This window comes from Drosophila navojoa, chromosome 4 (genome assembly GCF_054131105.1).
Source record: "Drosophila navojoa isolate 15081-1374.11 chromosome 4, UAZ_NAV_1.0, whole genome shotgun sequence".
Classification (NCBI taxonomy): domain Eukaryota; kingdom Metazoa; phylum Arthropoda; class Insecta; order Diptera; family Drosophilidae; genus Drosophila; species Drosophila navojoa.
The window spans coordinates 24033257-24053924 of record NC_142892.1 but is presented as its reverse complement, the minus strand read 5'-3'; the positions used below and the strand labels follow the sequence as shown (position 1 = coordinate 24053924).

The 20668-nt window shown below is 38.8% G+C and overlaps 2 protein-coding genes across 20 annotated transcripts in view; one reads left to right on the top strand and one right to left on the bottom strand.

Annotated features, from left to right (window-relative positions):
• Positions 1–1371: 1371 nt before the first annotated feature.
• Positions 1372–14433, bottom strand: spz5 (spatzle 5 Toll-1 receptor). The gene is made up of 7 exons (XM_018102089.3): positions 13914–14433; positions 7448–7595; positions 7279–7382; positions 7160–7210; positions 4199–4459; positions 3589–4146; positions 1372–1881 (listed from the first exon to the last, which is right to left on the bottom strand). Exons 2-7 carry the CDS (start codon positions 7529–7531, stop codon positions 1713–1715), a joined length of 1227 nt encoding a protein of 408 aa, XP_017957578.1. The 5' UTR covers positions 7532–7595; positions 13914–14433; the 3' UTR covers positions 1372–1712.
• Positions 14434–17585: 3152 nt separating this feature from the next.
• The window catches only part of Shab (potassium voltage-gated channel shaker cognate b), a 69865-nt gene continuing 66782 nt past the window's right edge, over positions 17586–20668 (top strand). For 17 of the 19 annotated variants that reach the window (XM_018102072.3, XM_018102078.3, XM_018102077.3 and 14 more), the window contains exon 1: positions 17586–18009. The gene's annotated coding sequence lies outside the window, so the exon portion shown is untranslated. Of the gene's footprint in view, positions 18010–19705; positions 20278–20668 lie in introns of those variants that run through there. The other 2 variants (XM_089258770.1, XM_030386564.2) reach the window with 2 other exon arrangements.

Genomic DNA, 20668 nt, shown 5'->3' with positions numbered 1-20668 from the left:
GACAAAACTCACTAAATTTAGTATTTTCTAAATTTGCATCCACAGCTAATGTGAAGGGATAAAACTTAGATTTATATACATTATTTATATACGTTTGGTAAAATTATTCTATATATATATTATATGCATTAAAATAAAAATATATATATATAATTACATACAGTTATGTATTGATATTTGTATATATTTTAGCATTGGTAGTTGATGGATACTTTATAGTAGAATCCAGCTATAAAGATTCTCAAGGGACCGCCGGTGTATGCTATATGTCGGAAGACACTACAGCCATATAAGTTCACTCATATAAGTTATGACCCGATTTTAATGTTTATCAGATTTTATCAGTTTAAATATAAAAATATTTTAAAGTGAATTGTATTGCCCTTATTGCATTACAAAATTCGACTCATGAGTGACCCAATTGAGTTGATGGTGTTTGACTCAATTGATGTGCTGGCTATTTCCCCTTAGACCTCCGAGCATCGAGTGCCTACTGGATGGCTTTGTGTAAAAAATATACAGATACTTTTGGTACCGCCCGCTTTCACCCGAGTCCCCGGTATCCAGCCCTTAGTTCTCCTGACAAGCTTCAATCGATGCATGTTGTCAGCTCTTCCACTACCCTTCCGGCTGCAGCAGGACCGGGTCAACGATTGGGATTGGGATTGCGATTCCGTTTTGCGCGTGACACCTGATGATATTTTACGATTATTGTTTTTGGATTTATGAAATGTAATTCCAATTGCAGCAGGTGTTCTCTCATTTAGTTATTGTTGTGTTTGTCTTTGTTGTTGTTGTTGAGGACATTTTGTTATTTTGCAATCATTATTAAATTGCTGCAGACCGAAAATTCTATTAAATGGAAAACCGCATAACGAATTGGTACATGCCCAAGGCTCAATCAACTAATGGTTGATTAGAACACGGGCTCCATGTAGTTTATGGGGCACTTGAAAAATAACTGTTATGCTAACGATCTAACAATTAGAAAAATTAATTAAATGTGAAAAATTGAAATATCTGTCAAATTGAATTGATTATGTCAGAAATTAATGATGTCGAAGTCCAATTGTCTTTTACACTCCAGATTTAGATATTGCTTTCTAATACTTATGAGAGGATATTATGACTTTAAAAGTTACTCTACGGATAAACGTCATTTCTATATTATTTTTTATTCAAAATAGTCAAACTTAAAAGGTAACTGAAATAAATGCAGTTTTTATTAGAACTTTAAGACTTTTATTTGTTTTAATTCCTTGCAGTGGTTTTCTTATTTAAGGATTACTTTTATTTTTAGCTAAAAATATACAAACCATTTATAATTTATGAAGTTCAGCTCCGAGTCATAAAAGATTTGAGTTTTGAAAATGTTTTTAATTATTTTGTTTTTTTATTGAAAATGATTTCCATTAGTTTGCCTTTGCTTTGAGTTTTACTAGTTCTTTGCTTTTAAATTAAATGTAAAACTACACTAAATACGTGTGTGTGTGCTTGGGTGTGTGTGTGGGTGTGCATATGACAGTGCGCATGTGTGTGTGCTTGTTTAAAATTTAATTATCAATTATTTGCTGCAAAAATCGTGTTCATATCGAATTTCAATACTCGATTTAGTGAATGGCTACACGGATGTGTGAATAGGATTCGCTCCGTCGCTGTGGCTTTTGCTGTCTCTGTCGTCGTTGCGCATCTCGCTTCTGCTGCGTGGCTGCCTAATTGGCGGCTATAGTGCAGACACAGCAACTGGGAAACCAGAACGTGTCCGTGTAGAGATTTTGGCCGTTGCCCTGAAGCGCTATTAAACGTTTTTGTACAAATTTCTGCTCGCACCTGGAATTGTAGCCATTGGGCAGATCGCACAGGTTCGAGCATGTGTTTGAGCTGAAAGAGATAGATAGGTAAAGAGCGTGAGAGACAGAGGGGGAAAAGGGAATTATATAACAGCGGAAACAGCGCCAAATGCCAAACAGACAAAAAATAAACATCTTTACGAAACTTAGCTGCGAGCTGCACCCATAAATATGCTCAAGAAGAAGAAGAAGAACAAAGTAAAGTGAAGAGGAAGAGTGCCGGCTGCAAAGTTGAAAGTTGAACGAACTTCTTAAAACGGGAATCGTGCGTAATTGATAAAGAGTTGAGCTAAGGCTAAAGCAACGGTACTTAGAGACTGTGTCCCTGCCAGCTGTTGCTGCTGCTCCTGCACTCCTGTTGCTGCATCGTCCGACGATTTACGTTCGGCTACATATTTGGTTAATCAAGTTGTGCGCTAAGTGATGCTTTCAACTGTGGGAAAGTGTCAGGGATCGGGGCGAGGTATAGGCATAGGGTATGCGAGTGTGCGTATCTAGGCCGGCAGGCATGCGACAAATGACAAACAATTTGGACATACATTGAGCGACCCCAGCAGGGCCAGTTGCTCTCACACATTCGCTCATCCTGCGTCCCCTCATCTGGTCTCGTTGCACCGGCTGCTGCTACTCGAATTGTTCCTCATCCGAGGTCTTTCGTCACCCTATATTTACCTCTGTTTGCGCTTTTTTCCGAAGGTTCTCGAGTAGCGCACGCCTAAAACAGAGGCAGAGGCATTTGCCCTTGATCAAAGGGGGACACGAATAACGAGGAACGAGCAACGAGAACACCGGCCGCTGGTTGGTTAATCTTGGTATTTTTCGGGGTGTTATAATTCGTTTAGCCGCAATTATGACACAAAATACAAACGTAACCGTGCACATACCCATACTCGTGGGTTACTTGCTGTTGCACTTCTGCCCACGTGCCCAAGCACCGCAAAGGCTTCCCCTAACAACCAGTCCAGTCCGGCCAAACGAAGAGGGGAACACTTATTGATATAAAACGCTGTCCTGCTGTGTGTGTGTGTCTAGGCCGGAGCGAGAGGGGCCCTAAGCACTGATTGCAAGTGTTAAGTAGGTTTTTTAATATATTAATTTATTAATTGAATACACCAGTATGAGTCAATAAGGCGTAAACATTATATAAACAATTAATCTGTTACCCTTACAAATTTCTAGGGTATTTTGGTACTATATAATTTTATATAAAAAAGACTAATTAAAATATTTGAACAGTGATTAAACCACTGTATTATAAATGGACAAGTAAGTAAGTTGTAGTTGACACTAAAACTTCTAGGAACTCGCGATAGCCATAAGACAAATTTTTTGACTATAGCGTTGAAAATTTACTTGATATAAATTTAGAGCTGCGAAACAATCAAACGATTTACACGCCAGCTTCTGTTTGCTGCACATATTAAAAAAAAAGAACATATCTCGTTTTTCCATTTTTTATAATTCAATAATTCGTAATAATATGCTAGTTTTTAACAATTATGTGTTCGAGTAAGTAAGCAAGCAGTCTGCCTCCAAGCAGTGCAGAACCAATGTAAAGTGGTTGTAAACGGTGCACTATTTGCTGTACAAAAAGCAGTTCTTACATTTAGCATAAACACAAACCACAAACGCATTGGGATAAAATACGTAAATACGTATGTAAAGACGACGGACCTGTTTACCTATTCTATTGATTTAACTTGGCTATATTAGTGTTAACGTTCACTTAGATACTTACGCACAAAGCTCCGCCTTGACCATCTGACGAGCGGTGTTCTCCTCGTTGACAACAAACATCCAATTGCCGCGGGAATTTAGAGCAGCCTGCGGTGTGATGAACTGCGATGTCGTTTCGCAGAGTGTGGAGCGCGATGGACTTTGTCGTTTGGTTCGCGATTTTTTCGCATTTTTTATATTGCTGTTGTCGCTAACGCCCACAATATCTAAGAGATCCATGTTGAGCGATACATCACGCGTACTGCGTTTATGCTGCTCCTCCAGCTCCTGCTCCTGCTTCCGCTCGACTTCTTGCTCTTCGCTCGTCTCCTTTGCCATTTTCACGGCCTGTTCCTTAAGCAGCTGCATCTCCAATTGCTCTGCCTGAATGGCCTTCTGCTTAAGACTCAAGTCGCGCACGATGCGCTTCAACCAGAGCGTCGCATTGTACGGCGTCTTGCCATTGCTGTAGTACAAGTGTCTCGCTCCAGTGCCAGATCCAGATCCAGACTGTCCGCCGTGTTGCTGACCGCCCGTGCGATAGCCCCCACGATTACCTGACGAGGTGTACAGTAGGTACCTGCAGTAGAAAAAGAGTTAAGATCGTCTGGGGAGCTGCAGCAGCTACTCACGTGGGCGCCTCTGTTGTAGGATTGGCCGCGAAGAGAGAATTGCCTGCACCGCGCTGTGGCACACCGCCAAAAGGCGTCTGATAGCTGTAGCCGTTGAAGTCTTGCCCGTTGGCAAATTCGCGCTGCGGAAATATGGACTTTGGATCGTAGAACACGGGCGTGTCCGACCACGCAACGGCCGAGAATTCCTCCCAGGTCTCGTCGACGAGCAAAGAGGCCGCCTCGTAGCCCCACTTGCGCACGAGACTCTTAATGAGATATCTGCAAAGACGAGACACAATGAGAGTGAAGCTGAAGTTGTTACCCGAGTGATGTAAGAGATTTTTTCGAGTAGATTTCGTCGTGATGCCCCCCAACCCATCCCATCCCTTGACATGGGAAAGTGCTGCGAAAGTGGAATACCATGCCACTTGTCGACATCGCCCAACTGACTTGCGCAACAAGTTGACGAGCAGACAGCGGGAGTTTCGGACAGACAAATGCCTGAAATCCTGCCACGCCCCTGCTCACTGCTGTTAAATCATAATTAATATTGCAGCCAGACAATGGGTTAGGCTAAATAGTATTATTCACTTATATTCACGTCGACTGCACCGCATGCGTGTCACGTGCCACAATATATGTCACATGCAGAGGTGAAAACGAGCTGTGGCTTTTCCCCACTCGGGGAAAACAGCTTGGCTGTTTTTGTTTTTATTATTTTTCAGAATTATGCAACATCCGAATTCCGAAGGCCTCATAAAATGACTACTTAATTGCTGAGACGGCGCCAAATGGTGGCTTCACTCGGGGTCCAGCTTATCATTGTCATTAGCATTAGCAATAACATTACTATTATCATTATTATTTTCATTATCATTGCGTGCAGAGGCAGCAACTCACTCACATTTTATTCAAATCAAAGGAATTATCTAAAAATATCCCAACAAATGGAAAAGCAGGCAGAAATTCAAATCAACTAACAATCCATATAAATGATCATATAAAACCTGATGAAGTTCAAACACTCTTAATTACCATACACCACGTTGACTTCTGGTATACTCTTTTCTGTATTATAAACAAAATGCTTATTAGATTAATAAATAAATACTATTATAATTTTTATACCCTGAACCCATTGAAAATGGGAAATCAGGGTATAATGGTTTTGTTAAAAGTATGTAACAGGCAGAAGGAGGCGTGGCAGACCCCACAAAGTATATATATTCTTGATCAGGGCGACAAGTTGAGTCGATTTGGCCCTGTCCGTCTGTCTGTCCGTCCGTCCGTCCGTCCGTATGTATGAACGCGTCGATTTCAGAAGATATAAGAGCTAGAGACTTCAACTTTTTTTTAAAATGTCCGTATATATCACGCGCATATCGAGTTTATCACTAAAAAACGATAACTCATTCCGATACTTTTTTATCGATAAAAAACCTTATCGAAGATCACTTAAATAATTATATCTCCTACATCTTTCAAGCTAGAGTCTCCAAATTTAAAATGTATATTAAGATGTATTTTAGACAATTTCGGTTTTTGTTAAAATTTACCCCCCACCCCTAAATCCACCCCCTCACCCTCATCTTTGTAAAAGTCGTATATCAAATACTAGAGACTTGTGATTCGGTATACACATACATTTTAACATTATAATTACGTTCTGAAAGTTTCATTACGATCGTACGTCTAGAAATTAAATTATTCAACAAATAAGTTGTCATTATTTCGCCAACACTGCAGCGCAACCCAAGCGCAATCGCCTGTATATGTGAGTGTGTGTGTGTGTATGCGTGTGTTTGTTTGTATGTGTATGTGTGTGCGTGTGTTTGTTTGTATGCGTGTGTGTGTGTGTGTGTGTGCGTGTGTGTTTGCTAATTATTATTATTGCTTGTAGGGTTCAGGGGATCTCGTAGTCGAGCTGTCTCGACTAGAGCTTTCTTACTTGTTTATATTAGTTTCTTTTAATCTCAATAAAAAAATGATTATCTATTTCTAACAGTTAATAAGTATTTTGTTAAAGTTAAAGAGTATTTTGAAAAAGATTCAGCTTAAATCTTGATATTCATAATGTTATTCATAATTAGCAACTCTCTAAATGAGATCTATTGTAACATACTTTATACAGTGAGTCAACTCCTTAACACTTGAACTCAAAATTTTGATATCTGGTTATTTTAAAATTATTATTTAATGTTTTTCATTAAGAGATTTGGGTTAAATATTTTCTTTACAAAATCATATATAAAATATATATATCATATATAATCAAAACAGGAGATACCTATATAAATATGGCAATATATTATGTTAGCTCTTAGCTATCGAAAACTCATAGAGGAAAAGAAAGGAATTCTATAATCAAATCGATGCTTATCACATAGTCATGATACTCACACATTATGCTCTATTCATGCTTAATTATTCAAAGAGGCATTCATAAATATTCGAGAAGCACGCGGCGAGTCGTCACAGACAAAGTGTCTTGAACTGTCAATTCAAGTTTATTGGGTCAAGGAGCTCCGCCAGCTGGTCAGTCGATCAGCAACAGCCGCAGGCTAGAAGCAGAGCCACCAGAGAGAGAAAGAGAGAGAGAGAGAGAAGATAGCAGCCAGAGCATCTTCGAGTGTGCGTTGTCGTCGCGGAACCATCGACTAGCAACTAGCAACTATCAACTAACAGGTCTCTAGGTATACGTCTATAAGTGTATATGGGTTTATGGGTATATGGGTTTATTAGTAGAGGGGCATATGGGCATACGGGTATTCGGAGTAGAGACGCGTGTGGTGCAAAAACGAGTTTCTATGCGAGATCGTTTTGAATTCGATTCGAAGCGGGCAGTGAGTGTGTGTGTTGGCCAAACATTTGTTTGAAATGCATTTGCATGTGATTTTGTTTGCTGGCAAGCGATAATGTGTGACTTTGAGCGGCATTCAGCGTATTATTTATGTGAGCCATTTGGCTCGCTCAACTTACGTGGGATAGTTAGCGACGTGCTCGCAGTAGGTTTTCCCGGGCCTGGCGCAGCTGTGGCAGAGCAGAAACAGAATTAATTTCAACATACTAAGATATATAGATAGAGTGAGTGAACTTACTTGGGCGTCTGTCCCGGCGGCGCTGGCAGAAATTGGCAAGGCGGCGCACCGTATAGGCCGCATGAGGGCGGCGTGCTAAAGGCTGCTGAGATACAAGCTAATATCTGAAAGAGCGTGTGGCTTAGACCGGGTGCTGGCGATTGTGAATGAATGCATTGCGAATACTCACCACATGGGATAGGAGAATACCCCCATAACTACTAGAAGTGCGGAGACCGAGACGGAGACTGATACGTTTAATACTCTTTGTCATTGTCAATTCATTCGTCGTTGGGATTTGCGTCGGCGATTTGCATTTGTATTTGCGATTCCGTTGCCTAAGATACACAAAGAGTTTATATCAATTGAGTGGTATATGATTTGGCAGCGCGATGTCATTTGGTAGCCGATGAGCTGAAAGTGCCCAAAGAGTGCCCGCAATGATCGCTGGAGAAATTGCAATAAATTTCTTAATTATATACATATGTATGTACGATTCGATTATGCCAAGTAAACAACTCCTTTCATCTGATTGTACATTTACACAGTACACGCAGTTGGTCTAATGGCCACCTCGTACATTTGGAAATCTGTTTAATTTCATGTAATTCTAGTAATATACATACATTAATTACCAAATATATTCATCCAAAATCAATTAGTGTAACTGCAAGTTTTAGCCTTTTTAAACTACCCTCGCACCCGATTCTTAGATATCTTGTAATATTTTCAGATTAGTATTATAATATATTATAATTTTGATTTTCTAATAATTTCAGCCTTCGATAATGGTCCCCATTATAGGATAAGATAGGCTAATTTTCTCAGCAATTAAGCTAGACCAATACAGAGACAATAAGAGTCAGGAGACACCCTCATCGGATCACTTACAACAATGCTCAGTTCAATAATGGAGCTTGAAAGAGTGCTGCATTTGAGAACCCAGAATCCTTCGAAAGAACAGATATCAGTGTCACCCAACGATTCTTTTATGCATACATACACAATAAAGGATACACACAGCGACTGACTTTGAGCTATGTTATGGGATCTAGTGTACTTTTCATAGTTCTATTCTTTCATCTAACTCACATAAGTAAATTAGACCGATAAACGATCGATCTGCGCTTTTCGTCCAACCGATCTGTCTGCTTCGATCGCAGAACTTATAAGAAATAGAGACTCTATTATAAGTTCTGAGATCGAAGCTGACGGACCGGATTGACGGACAGGCCTAAATCGGACTTCAACTTTACACCTTACGATGTACAGCGGTTCCTTCTGTCCGTTGCTTACATATAACAAAGCCAATATATCAGCTGTAAGGTTCACTAAGTTTTCTATTCTATATTATTTTATTATTAGATATTCAAAGATATTTGTTAGATCCTGCTATATGGACCCTAGTAGACAAGTTTACAAAGAAAGAAAAAAATATTCGTTTTAATATTATAGTCGAAGAGTTTTCCACACATTTTACTTGTCCAAATAGTCGTCAAGCATTTAACCTTTTGCTCAAGCGCTAATTATGTTCAAGCTGGCATGTTGAGGCATGTGACTGTGGAGGGCGATGGGTGATGGGATAGCGCCAATAGGCCTAAGCCTAAGGTTGACTTGAGTTTAAGTCGAAGTTGAGGCAAACAAACCAACAAAGCAATAAACACCAAGTAAATTGCGAAAAAAATTGCTAAAAGTGAAAGCTATTTCGACGCGCTGAAAACCCTAGCCGCGGGCCACCTGTGGCTCCTCAGCTATAGACCCAGTTTGATCAAGTGCCAGCACATTAGACAATGCCAACAGCCACGCCCAGCATTACCGATTGCAATTGTAATTGATGTTGGCTGCTTCACAGCTAATCGATGTGGGCCTTACAATCAGAATCATAAGTAACGGCCTCCTATTGGCTAATCTCAACAGTTATAAATTGATCTAGATGCCGAAATTATAAGATAGTTAACAGTTACGGATGTCTTTTAGTGACATTTTAATGATAAACATTCAACTAAATAGAGCCTCAATGTAGCTCAGTTTGATTGTGCCCTTATCAACCAAATCATACAGAATTGCTTTTGTGAATATCTGTTCATTAATATCGGTTCATTAAAAAATTAATAAAGCGAAAACACTTCATAACTTTATTAATATTTCCCTTTATCAATCAACTTTCAAGATTAATTTTAAAGTTCCTTTTCCACTTCCTTTTCCAGTATCTCAGGAACTAAGCGGCAATAGAATTTGGAATGGAAATTCGGATCGACAAAACAAACTCAAAAATAAATGATGGATATATCTGCGCTCATTACGAAAATAACAAATCGGGTAAAACTCGATTTTCTGTTTTAAAGTTATAAACTAGAAAATATATAATATATAAAAAAAGTACCTATAGTACAATTTAGCTAATGATGTTAGCTATTTGCAGGGGCAGTTGAACTGAATTCTGGTGAACCTGATCTATATATAAAACATTTTATAGCTGTAATTAAATAATTTTTCTAAAACTTGGGCATTTTTCCAATTGGGGGTTGCGTGTTAGACAGCTCCATATAATTAATTAAATATCTAATTAGTCGTGGAAAAAATAATAACAAAAATAGCAACAGCAATAATAATAATAATATCCATAAAACGAATAAATCGAATAATGTAACTCACAATTTGAGGTATAGAAACAACCGTTACTAATTTAGCGGCTACCGCAAATAAAATGATAATCATAATGTGTATAAATTCATAAAAGCTGAAAAGCTGTTCAAATCGAGAGCAAAGCACACACAATACAACACAATCGAACAGCAGTCGAATGCCAGAAACCGGATTCGTGACCAGCGTATCTCCCAGTGCCTGGTGTCATACATAGTTTCATTAAAACATACATACACACACTAACACTCAGCTCTACAATTAGAATTAGACAATCAAATTAATTGGAATAAAGTCGTGCCATTGCGTTTCAATGGAATGTGTTCAATAGAACTGGTTCTCGAATAGTGAGCACCTGCGTGCAGCCGTGCTAGGATTTCCGGGATCGCCTGCCACTTTCGATTTCATAAATCAATCAACATTGGCACACACACACATGTACATAGACATAAAAGCCCAAAGTCAGTCACCACAACAAAAGCTCATAAGCCTCAATGCGCAAATGAGCTTGGCAGCACCGACACTTGGGCTCTTTGCCATTTAGGCCATTTAGCGACATTGTCGCCATCATCGGCAACTGCTAATGGAACTGACTCGACGCTTGACTGTCCAGCCCCCGCTATCCTCTCTTCACTCCATACTCTCTCCATTCTCAGCTCTGCAGTCTCCAGTCTCAGCTCTAGAGTCTCTGCATTAGTACATAGTTACGCCCACATTAATGGTATTTCCCCATGTTGCGCAGGCGACGCGCAACACGGCCAGTTCGTCAGGTCATAAATCATAACGAACAAAAACTGTTCGTTATTTTTCTGGCTGCTGCTCAAAATGGTTTATGGCTTATTGGGTATTTGGCCATTTGCACGGCATTAACTCATATGGCCAAAATGCATTCAAATGACCGAGAAAACATTGTCGCTGACAATTAGCTGATTACGAATCGCTCAATTGTCAAAGGCATTCAGTTTTGTTGCAATGTGTTTAAAATTGCTTTCAATAAATTTATTATTGCTAACTAATTAAAATAAAAAAGATGGCTTACGATTCAGTTAATTGATCTCTATTATATGTATATATGCAAAATCGAATACAATTAATATTTATTGATTAGTTTCATTCAACTTAAGTCTAGGTATCGGTTGACAACTCTATCAAGATCTGTATATTCGCCTTAAAAAACATTGTTTCAAAAATTTGAATTTGTCAATATAAAGCAAATCGAGGAAGCTATTGAACAAAAGACAGAGTTCCTCTGTGCATCAAAAAAGACTATGTTTAATTTGAATTTCAATTCAAAGCTTTTTATTTATTTATTTTTTTTTTTTATAGTTTTCAAGATTTACGCATTGAAAAGCAGCCAAATGCACGCTCAGAGCAGAGAATGAAGCCGGACAGATTGACTTATTCATTGACGCCAGGCTAAGATAGACGATATTTTGCTTCTGCATTGGAGATAAGGATAAAAAAAATATTAAATGAATGAACTTAAATTCATTTGTATACCCTGAACCCATTGAAAATGGGAAATCAGGGTATAATGGTTTTGTTAAAATGTATGTAACAGGCAGAAGGAGGCGTGGCAGACCCCACAAAGTATATATATTCTTCATCAGGGCGACGAGCTGAGTCGATTTAGCCCTGTCCGTCTGTCTGTCTGTCGGTCTGTTCGATTAAAAACATTATCAATCAAGGCAGATGCCACTGTCGCTAATTTTCAATGATTTTTAATTATTTTCAAATTTGTCAATTATTCAATAGAATATGTAGATCATATGCTGAAAGTTTCATTAAATTCGGTTAAGTCCGTTAAAAAATAAGAAAATATTCTAGCACATTCTTAGATCACATCAGCAGTTAGTTTTGCTTAGATTTGCTGGATGACGCTGCAGCAGTGAATCTATTTCAGTTTTGCCATTACAATTTCAGGCAGTGAGGTGGCGTCGTGATAGAAGGCGTGGCGCTCGATCGGGAAGTCTCCTGTTCAAATCTAGGGCGCGTCGAAGTTTCTTTTAATTGTTTCAAATTTGTATATATTTAATTAAATGAGTTTTCTATTTCTCTCATATTTTTTATAAAAATCGAAATTGAAATTTTAGCCAAACTAAATGTGCGTTTTTATTAGTTTGGTTCAGGGAAGTATCTAGTCGAGCACTCTCGACTAGAGTTTTCTTACTTGTTTAATATGAATGTATATAGCTTGAAGTTGAATTGGATAAAAATAAAGAAGTATTTGCAATAGTTTTACAATAAATTATACAAATGGATTTTTCAATTATCATTTTAAAATCTCGTATAAGGGCATTCTGGAAATATAATACAGCATTTTGGCTGAACAGACATATATATATATATATATATATATATCTAGCCTGATTCATTTGCTAAGCTGAGACTCAAATCCAACAAATCAAACAAGTAAGAAGACTCGAGTCGAGACTGCTCGACTAGGAGATTCCCTGAACGCTTCAATTTGATATTCTAATTACTCTGAACTATTTTTAGGCACACATACATACACACGCACGTATTAGAACGCACTATGCACAGTAAACAGCGACTGCGCAATATTTTAAGAATTTATTTGTTGAATAATTTAATTTCTAGACTTACGATCTTGATGAAACTTTCAGAACTTAATCATAATGTTCAACTGTATACACATTCCAAAGCACAAGTCTCTTCTAATACTTGAAATACGCCTTTTACAAAGGTTAGGGTGAGGAAGTTGAATATAGGGGTGCGGTTAAATTACAGCAAATACTCATAAGTCTACATTTAAAATTTGGAAGCTCTAGCTCTTAAGGTGTAGGAGATATAATTAAGTAACTAGCTTTCGATAGGGGTTTTAATCGATAATAAACTATCGGGAGTAGTTATCGACTTTATACGCTGAACCCATTAAAACCGGGATATACTCTGATTTCCCATTTTCAATGGGACGGACGCACAGACAGACGGACAGGCCCAATCCACTCAGCTCGTCACCCTGATCAAGAATATATATTTTTTGTGGCGTCTGCCACGCCTCATTCTACCTGTTACATACTTTTAACAATTATACCATTATACCCTGATTTCCCATTTTCAATGGGTTAAAATCGCAATAAAAACCACATAAAACTTGGGGAAAAAATACACACGATTGATTGCTGACGTCTTTATGCCCTTGTAGAGGGAAAATTGAAGCTCTGTTTGTCTGTTTTGACAATCTGAAGATCTTTTGATGGCGAACAGTATTCAATTTGTGACATAGTCAAATCAGTGCAACCGTATTTTGGGTGCATTTACGACATATTTGGGTTTGGGTCCAGTCCCACGCCCACATCTCGCTCCGTCGTGATATTGAAATTCAACTCAATTTGTTTTGCTTTCACCTAGACCAATTTAGATCTTAATAAAACTGATTTAGCTTCATTTGACACTAATTTGGTAGTGATTCCGAGGAGGTGCTACCCGTGGTAGTTGGCAGAGACAATGGAGTGATATAAAGACCACATACCAAATAGCAAATATCAAACTCCGAATACCAAATACCAAATACCAGATACCAATACTAAAAGATCGCTTCATTATAATTTTTTAAGCATATATTTTATACTTGAGTATAACTGAGAAATTAAGCACGACTTTTCAAGGCTGTTGATAGTTTTTTTTTTTTTTTTTTTTTTTTTTTTTGGTTTCTTGTTGTTATTTTTGTATGTGTTACTCTTGTCTGATTTTTTTTGGTTTCATTGACTTCATTTTATTTAATTTGCGTTGATCTTTTTTTGTTGTTTTTTTTATTTTTGTTTTCATTCAACTTTTGAAGCAAGTGCTTCAAACTTTCCATAACACTTAAACTGAAAAAAGCTCAATCAATAAATCTGTTTATTTTTGTTGCTTTCTATCTTAGACGAGTTTTTATACAGTTTTCGGATTGTTCTGGCGGCAGGCACGAGGCAATAGAATCTACATACATTAATACATATGTACAACAAATAAAAACGAAAGCAAAAAATCATTCATTAATTACTCACCTCTTCTTATTTATAAATAAAAATGAATTCAATGCTTGCGCTCATCAAAACAAAACTTATTATGAAGCTTTAGTTAATCAGAATATTTGGACTTAACAAATTAAATCGACTTTCCACACAAAAAATTTTCAAATTCGCACTGCACTCGAGCTGCTTGAAATCTATTTGAGCTCTTGTGTTTTTGTTGTTTTCTCTCTGGCTATTTGTTGTTGTTTTGAATTGATTGTGACTTTATTTAGTGTTGCGGCAAACGACTCAACGATGTTATTCAAAATGAGACTAATTACAAAAACTTCGCACGCTCGAGCGTAGAAAGGCAGACGCCAGTAAAATATTTCAATTTTCTTTTGTATTCAAAATTTCTAATTCAATTTCAGTTTCAATTTCGAATTCAGTTTCAGCTCGATTTCAATTTCAATTTCAATTTCGGTTTCAGTTTCAGTTTCGGTTTCCGTATCTCGCGACCAGCCCAATCGTGGCTGCAGCTCGTTGCCAACTGAGCGCGCGTACCAAACTTGGCTATAACAGCCGACCAGAGCAGAGCCCAACATTGAGTCTATGACGCCGGCAGCGCTAGCAGCCGCAATGCCTAAAGTGAGAGAATGTGAGAGAAAGGGAGAGAGGAGAGAGAGGATGGAGAGAGAGAGAGAGAGAGAGCGAGTAAGAGTGAAAGAGAGGTCATTGCTGTAGGCGCATGTACGGATCAACTTTAGCTGATCGATCGCTCAATCTCTGAACTTTTTGGCCAAGTGATTCATAATGCTTCATCAAGTTGGCCAACCAATCTCAGCTCCAGGTCCAGCTTCATCTGAGCTAAAGACCGGAAGTTCGTTAGCTGCCCATCCAGTCATTCAAACAATAAACCGACTTTATTTTATTTATTGTCAATTTTTATTATTTGTTTTACATTGTCGCGAATATGCGAAGCTGTAATAAAGTGAATTTATTTAAATAAATTTTTATTGTTGGTTTTTTTTTGTATTCATTTTGTTATATTTTGTTTTTCTTCTTTTTTATTTTTATTTATTTATTTATTTTTTTTTGCTGACTGCCTTTGTTGTTGGCTGTCCATAGACACAATTCATTGTTAGCTTTTGCTTTTGATTTTTATGGCCAATGAAGGTTATTTTGGCTTTTATGCATGTCTGCTGTGTGCATGTCTCTCTATGTGTATATGTGTTGTGCGTGTGTGATGTGTGTGTTGTTTGTTCATTGGCTGTTTGCTAGTTTTCTGACTTTTTGGCAAATAGGTCTTTAAATGCAAACATCGGCTTATCAAGTCAGGCCCAAGCCTTCTTCTCTATACAAACGCAAAACGCGTTATTGTGGGAGGCCTAAACAAAGCTACAGTTATTGAAATAGCACAACGACCAATTTAAATCGATACCTTTTCTTACATAAAAAGTGTTTATTAATTTCCAATATTGGCTTCGAATACTCTCTCTTAGTTTTAAATGAACTAATTTAATTAGCTAGATATATTTAAGCGATTGCCGAGAATTCCAAGATTGATTTTTTGAGTCAGGTTAAATTTTAATATAATATAATCGTATATATATGTATAAACAAATTAATCATGAGGCCACAACGAAAATATATATTTCATTCCATTCAAATTAACTGCATTGAAAATTTCTTCTTATTCTGAATATATAAATATTGAAAATATTCATTTGGCAATTTAATTTAAACTTTAAGAATTATTTTTTGTTCACTTGTTAGTTAATATATTTGCACGTCAATTTACAGTTTTTTACAATTTTATTGTTTTGATACAACTTATACGAAGACTAGATAGAGCAATGGACGTTGAACTAGGCTGTGTGTGCGTCTACGGCTGTATCGAGAAATACGGAAAAACCCTGGCAGTTAGATGGCTCACGCGATCTTCGCTCGGTTATTTGGTGCTTTTTAACGAAAATGGTTTTTAATGCGTTTTTAAGTCAAATTAGTGACTTCATCAGCTCAGGGCTTGTCTCTCTTCTTGGCTGAATGCTCAGCCGGCGCAGCTGCCCGGTATCACTTAAGCTGCCCATTAATCAAAAGCCCTGCGCCATGTATCGAAGTATCGGGACCGCTTGCTAGAGACGTAACTTATTGTCCGGCCCCCTCCTCTTCCTGCAACTGCTCACCAGCTGCCGTCAAGCAGGGCTCGGTTTCAATTACGAAATTGTTAATTAGATGTTGGCTGATTTGCCGAGATGGCTAACTGACTTGCTGGCCTATTGCGTGGTCGTCGGAGTCGTCTTAGTCAAATGTGTCGGCGTCGTTGGCTAATGAAAACATCAACTTGTTGCTCTTGGCGTCTGTCGATAGAGTTTGATATGCTTTAATTTGCTGCCAATATAGTCTCTGAGGCACTGCCTCTCGACATTGATCTATCAAGTGTTTCTTTAACGTTGCGCTAACAATAATTTATCTTATGTTTTTATTCAAGTCTTATTCCAGTTAACTGCAGGAAACCCGCGCGGGAAACGCGTGTAAATCGTGCGCGGTTTGTTGCTCGAACAGAGTGAGCGAGATAGCTGCATGTTTGCCTTTTCGGTTGTGTTTTCTGCTGCGAGCTGTGCATGACAAAAGCTAATGGCTATGTAACGCACGCAGCTCGCTCAATTTTGAAAACGCTTCGTAATTTAATGACGGTGTAATATTAAAATTAAAAAACTTTTACTAAATGAACGAAAAAATTAAAAATTAGTGAAAATACAAAATGATTTGATAATTGCCTTAAATAATAGTAATTTTTATTATATCTATATTATTATTACCTGGTTGAAAATTTAAGAACAATTATTGAAATTTAAAATATATTATTATCGTAAATAAACATTATGCATATATTTTCATAAATAGTTGGTCTGTTAATAATCAGTTTACTTGAAAATTATTGTTTCTGTTAGTTTTCTGTTTATATTAGCTGGATATTTTCATATAATACGAGCATTAAAAATTAAAACAAACATTCTTTGTAACTACAAGAACAGAAAAAATACCTAACTGACTAGATGTATAGAATTGGAGTGTTGCTTGTCGGTGCCAATTGGTAATTTATATTCATTGCCGCGAAAAGCAGAAAAGTTCTCTAGCTGACAAAATCCAAATACACAAATAGACTCACCCGTAAAATAAGCGATAAAACAAAATAAAAAAATAAATAAAAAAATGAGCAGCAAATCCATATGTTTCAAATTTATGCATAATGAACTGTCACGTGCCCTAACTAAGTGACCATAAATAATAAAGTCCAAAGGAAATGTCCAAATGAAGATAGAAAGAGAAAAACTCTTAATAACTGATAGCAGTCCGAAAACAACAGCGAAGGTCGGGAGAGACAGGGAGAGAAAGAGAAAGAAATTGCCGCAAGTTGACAATGAATGAAAACGTTCGCAAAAATAACAGGAAAATGAAGAAAAAGTTAGCCAGCCAACAGAAGGAAAATAGCGAAAATTAACGCGTTCTATGGGTCTGGGCCGCTTGTGCTTTATCATTCAGCAGCAACAACAAAACCAAAAGTTATGCCAGCGAGCGATAAAAAGAGAGCGAGAATGAGAGTGCGAGGCAGAGAGGCGCGTGGTATAATATGCGAGAGATATGAAATGAGCGCGAGCGAGCGAGGCGAGTGAAAAAGTTTTCCCATTGTGAAAAACTTGACATGGTCGCCATTGCCAACGCCATCATCAGTTCAGTGGAGTAACGGCCACAGCTGAATACGGACGTGTTGTGACGTGACGCGTTGAGTCGTCGAGTCGTCGAATCGTTGAGTCAGTCGCCTTCAGTCTATCGAAAGTTTTCGACTTTGGTGTGTCCGAGTGCGCCCAAGGGCTGACAACAACACAAATTGTACACAAAAAGAACAAGAGGAACACGAAGAGGAAGAAGAGGAGAGCAACAGAAAAGCAAATACAAGAAATTCAACTAAACGAATACAAAGCGAGTGTGAAAAGCGCGTGTAAAAAAATAAAATAAATTGAGTAAAATAAAAATAAAAGTAAGCCCAGTGCATTAATGTGAACGCATCGGTAGTGCTTACCTTGAAAACCGAATCGCTGCGGTCTCCGATGCCATTTCCGATGCGTTGCGATACGATTCGATGCGTGTAAGTGCAATTAAAAGTGCTGCGACAAATTGTGGCAGAAACCAAGCGAAATGCTAAGCAAATTCATGAAATATGTTCGGCAAATGCTAAAAACCAAAAATCAAATGAAAAAAAAAATACGCACAAACAAATAACAGAGACTAAACTGAAAAGCGTCAAATAAATCTAGTGACTCTACACAAAAGAAAAAAATGCCTTTAGTATTCGCACACATATACAGCTGAGAAATGTCTGCAAAATGGCTAGTGACGCGTTTAAAGTGCAGAAAATAGCGGCCGCCACACAGCAGCCAAAGTCAATCCATTGATTTTTCTTCAGCTGGGCTGAAGAGGCAGCTGCCTTTTGGCCTGCCAAAAGGACACTATGATCCTGAAATGTCTAATTCTAGCTGGCGAACGGGGCTCCACACATTCAAATGTCCGCACATTAATAATGCCCACCGCATTCACAGAGCACTCTTCTCCGCCTCCCTCTCCTTTGTTCGCTCCTTCACCCTCTCCAGCCACTTACAACAGATAAATGGCACAAAAATCGAAAACTAGGCAAACAACAAAACAAATTGCCAAACAGCAGCAGCAACAATAACTACAACTAGAGAGCCCAACAGAGAATCTGGTCCACAGGGCTGGGCTTTTGATTGACAACATTCGTAGGGGTTGTGGGCGTAGGGGGCGGGGCTTGGCGTCAGTTTGGGGAACAAAAACACGGGCCAGACGCAGACGCGGCGTCGCAATAATCATAAAAGCGTTGAGCAGCAGGCGAAGGATGAGTGTCGAGGGATCCGAGAGGGGTCAGAGTGGGGTGTGCGGGATGTGTGGGCTGTGAATTCATAAATTCATGAGTATGCGTCAAACAAACTGGGTGCGGCGTCGTCTGCTAGCCCTTGTAACTTATTATTAATGCAGCAGCAGTAATTAACTAGCAGTCAGTTGTTGGCAATTAGCCGTTAGTAGCTGCGGCTAGGGCCAACTTGCAGTTGCATTAATTATTCGGCAGGCGACTTTAGCTAAAGGCCGCATCGGCAGCCCCAAAGGGTACGCCAATTAGGCGCATAAACTGTTTACTGAATGATAGACACACACAGCTAAACAACGAGAGAGAGAGAGCGAGTGAGCGAGAGAGAGGGTGCGTGTGAGAGAGTGAAAACATGATGAAGACATATAGTCACGTTTTAACTTGACTAAGGTCAAAAGTTTCAACTTCCTACACACACCTCACCTCATCTCGGCCGTCCTCCTTTCACCTTGCCTTTCCTCTCCTAGCCTCAGCTCATTCCCCGTGGGCTGAACTTGATGTTGTCGCGGCTGTCGTCGCCGCTGCTGACGAGGCCTCCGGCAGCTATTTATAACAATTTTTTGTGCGCCCGCACAAATAGCATAAGCACGGCCAATAAATGTTCGAAAACTTTTCAGTATAGAAAACAAAAACCACAAAAAAAAGAACACACAAAAAACATCAGGGAATCAACGAAAAATATTCTTCAATCGCAAGATTCGCAGCTAAAAGACAGCAATGCAATTGTTTACAAGCATTAAGTGGCTAAAAGTCGGTAATCCAACTTGGTATCAAAACTAATTTAACACATGCAGAAGTCGGTGTATGTGTGTGTGTGTGTAACAGTAACTAAAGTGCGACTGTGGTATGCAGACACACAGCAAAGAGCGCAAGACACGCACAGTCCGCATTTAACAGAGAGCATTAGAGAGGGAGGAGGAGAGGCAAATGGAGAGCGCGAGCGAGAGGCAGAGAGAGCGCGTGTGAATTAGAGAGACTTGTAGAGACTTCCAGGCAACAACAAACACCTTGAGCGTGCTTCCAAAATAACACATTCCGCATGGTACGTGCCTCGGCCGTGCTGGTTCATTCTCGCACAAAGGATTGTACGCAGGCATTGGAAGGGAAGCCTCTCGTTTCGGCTTTGCTTTCCTTTTCCCTTTGCTTGTTGTTCGGTTCTCGTTTTCGGGCTTTCGCTTCTTGATGTGAAGTTTCGCCTTGGCTGACTCAGTTCGTGGCTAAGCTTTGGAGCGTGTTGTGCTGGAAATTGTTGCAAGCGGATAGAACCCGCCAGCGTTGGCATGTGAATGCAAATTGAAACTTAATAATTAAACAATCTGCATAAGAAACAACACAAATATATCAATTTGGCAACTGTGCCGTGAGTGTCGAGCCAAAGTGGACTTAGTAGAACAAGAAGAAGGCAAGAAGAAGACAAGACGAGACGAAAAAGCAAAACAACTGAATAATTGTGCGAGTGAATATGCTTTTGAAGTAAGGCGTGTACCCAGAACAACATTAGAGCCAACACACACACACACAGACTTACGCACTCACTTGTATGTGCGTACAGGAAGAGGGTAGGCAAGCAAAGCGTAGACAGATAGGCGAAAAGCAGTGCAGACAAACGGACGACGCAAACGCGAGGACAAATATAACGAAATAACCGAGCTGCGACTTCTGTAAATTTCATAGAAGCCCGTGGCCAGCACGGCGTATACGCATTATCATAAATGACAACCGAATAAGTTTTTATTTGCCTCTGACTCCGCATTTGTTTGTCTCTCCTGTGTGCTTGTATTTTCCGCTGTTTAATAGATCTAGAAAAAAAAAAAAAACAAAAAATGTTGTTGTTGTTTGTTGGGGGTATTTTCAATGCAAATTG

What these genes read in the sequence shown, in the direction of transcription:
- spz5 (XM_018102089.3), bottom strand. Translation starts at nt 7,531, where the DNA reads ATGACAAAGAGTATTAAACGTATCAGTCTCCGTCTCGGTCTCCGCACT. An exon ending in CACGTCGCTAACTATCCCAC is followed by an intron (nt 4,460 to 7,159) that starts GTAAGTTGAGCG and finishes TCGTCTTTGCAG; the next exon opens with ATATCTCATTAAGAGTCTCG. An exon ending in GTCAAGGCGGAGCTTTGTGC is followed by an intron (nt 1,882 to 3,588) that starts GTAAGTATCTAA and finishes TATCTCTTTCAG; the next exon opens with CTCAAACACATGCTCGAACC.